The sequence below is a fragment of the Cyphomyrmex costatus genome, unplaced genomic scaffold, assembly GCF_001594065.2.
Source record: "Cyphomyrmex costatus isolate MS0001 unplaced genomic scaffold, Ccosl1.0 scaffold43, whole genome shotgun sequence".
NCBI lineage: Eukaryota > Metazoa > Arthropoda > Insecta > Hymenoptera > Formicidae > Cyphomyrmex > Cyphomyrmex costatus.
The window spans coordinates 228,532-234,000 of NW_017278534.1; the positions used below are offsets into that span (position 1 = coordinate 228,532).

Sequence of the window (5,469 nt, forward strand, 5' to 3'; positions counted from 1 at the left end):
AAAAAAAAAAAAAAAAAAAGTAAATTTGTCCTCCGTACTATTAAAAAAAAATACTATTTTCTAATAAACGGATAAGCAAATACGATCAATCAATTATTCAAATTATACGTATTATTATATGTATAGATGCTTGAATACCGCAGAAAACAATGCTCAATTTGAACATCGCATTTAAAGCTCCTGAGTACTCAACCAAGAACTCCGCGTTGATAGTGGCGACACCGAATTAGTCGGCGGCCTAACAAAACCGGTAGCCACACACAAGCACGAGTCCATGTCCGTGTACTCATTTTCGGACCAAAGATGAACACACGGATTTGGGCTTGTGTACATATTACAGTGCCTCGTCATAACAAAGAACTGAAGTAATAGGCGTGAAAAGTAACAACGTTTTGTGTTACGTGCCATTTCGTTATTGTGTGCTTAATTGTGAAAATACTTATATACAGTCAAATATTTTTAATTTAGAAACTAAACATAGAAATGTTCTGTAACTTAAGATTTTTCATTGTAAGGATGCAAGAACTACAATATATAAAAAATTCAAGCAAATTGACTGAAAACGTTTTTTTCATATAAATTGTGCATGGTCCTTTATAGATTTAATATAGATTTAAATAGTCAATTTTCGGTCAAAAGTAGAAATTAAAAATATCACTGTTTGATAGTGTTCCTGATTTGATTATCACAATTTTTAAGATTTTTTTTATAAAATCATTTTCCCTCATTTTAAAAAGGATGTTCGAGTGGTCTCAGACATCTTATACATATGTAAGAAAAATATTAATTGCTTACCGGCATTACGACGACACAATGCCATATCACTGACAGGAGTCCATTGATTTGTCTCCGGATTAAATGCTTCTACGCTTTTTCGTACTAGTGGACCATCATGACCTCCTACTGCGTATAAAATACCATCCAGGACACCAACACCTGCACCACTGCGACGTGCGGACATTTCAGGTACAGGTTTCCATTGATCCTTCTCCGGATTATAGCACTCAACACTAGACAGACATTGCCGAGATTCTCCATCGTAGCCACCAACCTAATTGCAAAGTTTATCTGTATTAAATATGCAATATAGATAAGATTGTCTACGAATATTAGATAAGAATTTACGGCGTAAAGCAATCCTTTGACAACGCCCACTCCTACGCTACTACGCCGTGTTGACATTCGTGCTACTGGTCTCCATTCGCGAGTCCGTGGATCATAAACTTCAGCCGAATTTAACCCTGTCGAACCATCGAAACCACCAACCTATGTATGTAAAATATAGGTTGTTTAATTTTAAATATGATTTACATTAATAAAGAACATAAGATATAAAGATGTAATAACGTACAGCGTAAACGCAATTGCCGAGTACAGCTACACCGAGCGTCGATCTCCTCGCTTCCATTTCGGGACAGGGTGACCATTGATCCGCTGCAGCATCATAAATATCAACTGTTCGTACTCTTAATGATCCATTAAATCCACCAACGGCATATACGCGTCCGCCGAGAACACAAAGTCCTACAATTCAATACAATATAATCGTTACTTTACAAAATAAAAACAATTCTACTATCATAATTTAATTGATATTATTTACCAGCTCTGCAACGTCGTGTTGGTAATTCAGAAACTTGATACCACCTTTCCTCCTTAAAGTCATAACACTCAACGCTCCTGATTGCCTTTGGAGCTTGGCCGCCAACAACAAGTAATACTTTAGGCAATCCCCTCGGTTGTCTCGGTTTGGTACGCGGCGTTTTGAATAACGATTTCTGTTCACCCTTCAGTAAATGATATTTTAAGGCTTCGATCAAGAAATCCTTGCCTGTGAAAATTAAGGGACATATTATATATCTCTTCTAATATGTACATCTAACATATACCATACATCGTAATAGCAAATTTACATTGCAAATTAGCTTTAAGAAGCGGTTCCTCTTCCACACGTTGCACTAAATACTCTTGAGAAAGCAAAGGCAAGCGCACATGCTCCATTAACAACGCCAAATCATTTTGCCTCTTTTCAAGGTCGTGGTGTACCCATGAAATAACACATTCGAATACTTTCTCTTCAGAAGGCACCATTAAACGATCGCTACAGATAAGCTTAGCTACTTGTTCAGGTGCCAATGTTAAAAATTCTTCTGCGTCAACAACTTCTCTATGATCGATATTAAGACAATACAATCATATAATACAATTTAATTGAGTGGATCAGAATTTGAAATGTGACTTACGAAAAATGTTGTTCGATGTAACTATCTGCATGCGTCAATAACTCGAGGCATCCATGCAGATCTGCAAACGCTCTAATACCGAGACAATTAGACGGATGTAATTGAGCTTGTAAAAAATCGCAACAGGCATCCCGTACATCTGTCAGTTGTAACAAGTTTGCAGCAGGTAGAAGTACCTGTACGTTATCCTCTGTAACATGGACTTCTGCCGAGTAAACATAATCTACCAATAATTCTAATGCCGAATAATCCACGCCTTGTAACGTTATTCTTTGTTGATCGCGCTCCTCAAAACTTGTAAACATGGCATAAAAGTAAGGACTGCATGCGGCGAGGACCATTTTGTGAGCCGGTACTTCCATACCACCGTCCGCTATCAGGGTGACATCGCAGAGTAAATTTTTTCTAAAAATCATAGCGTATTATTTAAATTTATGTTCATTCTATAATTTTAAATACTTATAAAATTTATATTTTATAACTATTTTTAGTAATACACATCTAAACGATAATATAAATATATTTTTTAAAGACATAACACATCTGAATAAGATTATACAAAGATATTATATATGCTAAATTATTTCAATAGATAACAAAAATATTTACTTTCTCATCTCGTTGATGACATCAAAGGCTCGATTCGTGTGATGATGATTCCTGTATGGTGGTTTATCCTTCCCATTCTCACGAGGAACATGCTTTTGCGAACTTTCGTCCAGAGAATTTTGGCTGGCATAGCGAAGTAATAAGCAACTGTAATTATAAAAACTGAACAGTTATAATTCTGACTACAGTAGTTTCTAAAGAACAAGTAACATTATGACCAAAAAGCTAACAAGGATACATAAAACACTTAGGGCCAATTGTTCCATCTTTCGGTAGAGTTTACCTGTTAGGTAAATCTGGCAATCCGCGCACGTGATTGCACGGGTAATCTTGCTACTTACTTAATAGGTAAACTTTACTAAAAGATGGAACAATCGGCCCAAGGAAGTAAGATGTAAACAGTAAAGAAATCAACATGTTGGATTGGCTATGTTATGACCTTACGGATTCCATTGTGATTAGTCGATTTGCTTATTGCTTACATTTTAATGTTGTTTATGTGCTATGGCCCTTATTGATGAACAGTGTGCATGCAAGTCTACCATGAAACTACCATTTTTCTTCGGCGGTCTAAAAACCACCAAGAGTATCTATACCAAAAAGACTTCTCAATTTGCCATTCGGAACCATCGTTAAATTGTAAGTTCCGTATATTTGTGTACAATCTACGTGCACACTATAGGCATAAATATGAGAAGTAAGCCCTCTCCTGACTTTGGGATGTTGTGCCACTTATAATGAATGACAGAATTGCACCGCTGCTTTTCCTCGTAGGATGTTTTTTATTTTGTTGTTAATCGTATCAAAAATGAGTTTGAGTGGATAGTCATTTTTTAGAATAATAATATATTAATGAATAATACATTTTTTATATGATATTGCACATTGGAAAGTAAAATGGCTCTGTCCGTTAAACCGATAATTGTTCCTCTTTTTTGGAAAATAGGATAATTGGAAAAGAAATTTAAAAATCTACCAGAAACACTGGGTTTCTGACCAATCAAAGATAAAATGTTTATCTTTTTAGTCACAAGTGATATCCAAAAAAGTTTATACGATCATTTCTCACTTCAATAATAAATTAGAGGCAAGGATGAAAGAAATTGAAGCATTCAAGAACAGAACAATTTCAGATGAAGGAACAGCAGCGCATAAATCGTCTACATACCTATAATAAAAAAAGTGGCTGACAGTTTAACAATGTCAAAGCACTCTTCTAATCTTTGCAATATCAAATTCGTAACGATGGGCGACAACAGAGATCATGGGTGTGTCAAAATTCTATTTGTAAATAATACTATTGAAAAAAAAGTAAATGGAATTCAAAACAAACTTGACAGCCTCAAGGAAATCCATCTTGGGTAAACTGCATTTTTTGGAGATAAAACTGTTTGCAAACAATTTTTGTTTCTCTAAAGAACATTCATCTGGCCTGATGCGTCATTTTATCTTTATCTTTATTAATAGTTTCAATTTTTGTAACAGCTGACGAGGGTTCAATCATGTAGCCAAAATATGCCATGACTATAACGAATTTTAATATACATATTTTTATGTTTTGACTTAATTTTTATTTGAAATTTTGACTCTTACTGCCCTTTACATTTCTTTAGATTATGTCAAATTTTAATAATTTGAAATTATCAATAAGTAAAAGTTGAACAAAATACGTTGATTATGAAAACAACGATAACTAATTCATTGTTCAGAGGCAAGAATTCTGTTAAATCCATAGTAAAAAAAAAAAAAGTGTGAAATCCGTTAAAAACAAATAATAGAAACATCAATTATAGAATAAAAGTTGGAAAGTTTGATTGTCAAAAAATTATTTGATCGTCCAAAAATTAGCTTAACGATCACTTATTGTCATGTGCTTTCTAAGGACGAATACAAATCTATTACAGAAAATCGATGAGAGACTTACCTGCCCTTAGTGTCGGATCCATCACCGATATTATTAGGTGATTGATTCTGTCCCGTGGACTCCATTTCCACCGATCTCAGCTATTGGACGTGTGACCGGCTATACAGCTATTCTGTGTAACTTATAGCTATCACACTGCGTTGTACAACGTCATACGATGACTCGCGTCGACTCCACGAGTCATATCATCGCGCACTCATCGCATTTAACTGAACAAGAAGACGACACTCTTTGAGATTCCGCGATATCGACGTACAAGATAGTTTAAAAGACACAAGAAGACAAGACTCGCAATTCGCATCCTTCCTCAATCTTCCTCAGTCCGAAATGACATTGTGGAAGAAATAAAATACAGCATTGCACATAATGGCGGCAGGTTTGGCGGTTGAACCAATTAAAAACAGTGATGCCAGACTTGCCCCGCACTCGCGCGTGTGCGTTGTTTACAGCTGAGCGCGCAGTGCTGTAGCCATTAAGGCCGGTATTCATATTTTGGATTCACCCTGCATCCGATTTTCGTCGTACGACGACTCTGCAACCAATCAGAAAACAAAATTTTGCTTCGTACCGATGTTACGATTTTTCTGATTGGTTGTAGAGTCGTCGTACGACGAAAATCGGATGCAGGGTGAATCCAGGATATGTTCGAACACACAATCTTTTTATTTGGTTACGTTCAGTAGAAAAAGCAGC

The 5,469-nt window shown here is 35.7% G+C and overlaps 1 protein-coding gene across 1 annotated transcript in view; it reads right to left on the minus strand.

Annotated features, from left to right (window-relative positions):
• kel (kelch protein) overlaps positions 1 to 4,868 on the minus strand; it is a 6,980-nt gene extending 2,112 nt beyond the window's left edge. The window contains exons 1-8 of the mRNA XM_018544224.1: positions 4,777 to 4,868; positions 2,853 to 2,999; positions 2,244 to 2,648; positions 1,914 to 2,167; positions 1,604 to 1,831; positions 1,352 to 1,524; positions 1,126 to 1,266; positions 796 to 1,051 (exon numbers count right to left, since the gene is read on the minus strand). Coding sequence (XP_018399726.1) covers positions 796 to 1,051; positions 1,126 to 1,266; positions 1,352 to 1,524; positions 1,604 to 1,831; positions 1,914 to 2,167; positions 2,244 to 2,648; positions 2,853 to 2,999; positions 4,777 to 4,841 — 1,669 coding nt within the window. The 5' untranslated portion in view covers positions 4,842 to 4,868. The remainder of the gene's footprint in view (positions 1 to 795; positions 1,052 to 1,125; positions 1,267 to 1,351; positions 1,525 to 1,603; positions 1,832 to 1,913; positions 2,168 to 2,243; positions 2,649 to 2,852; positions 3,000 to 4,776) is intronic.
• Between the last annotated feature and the right edge of the window lie 601 nt (positions 4,869 to 5,469).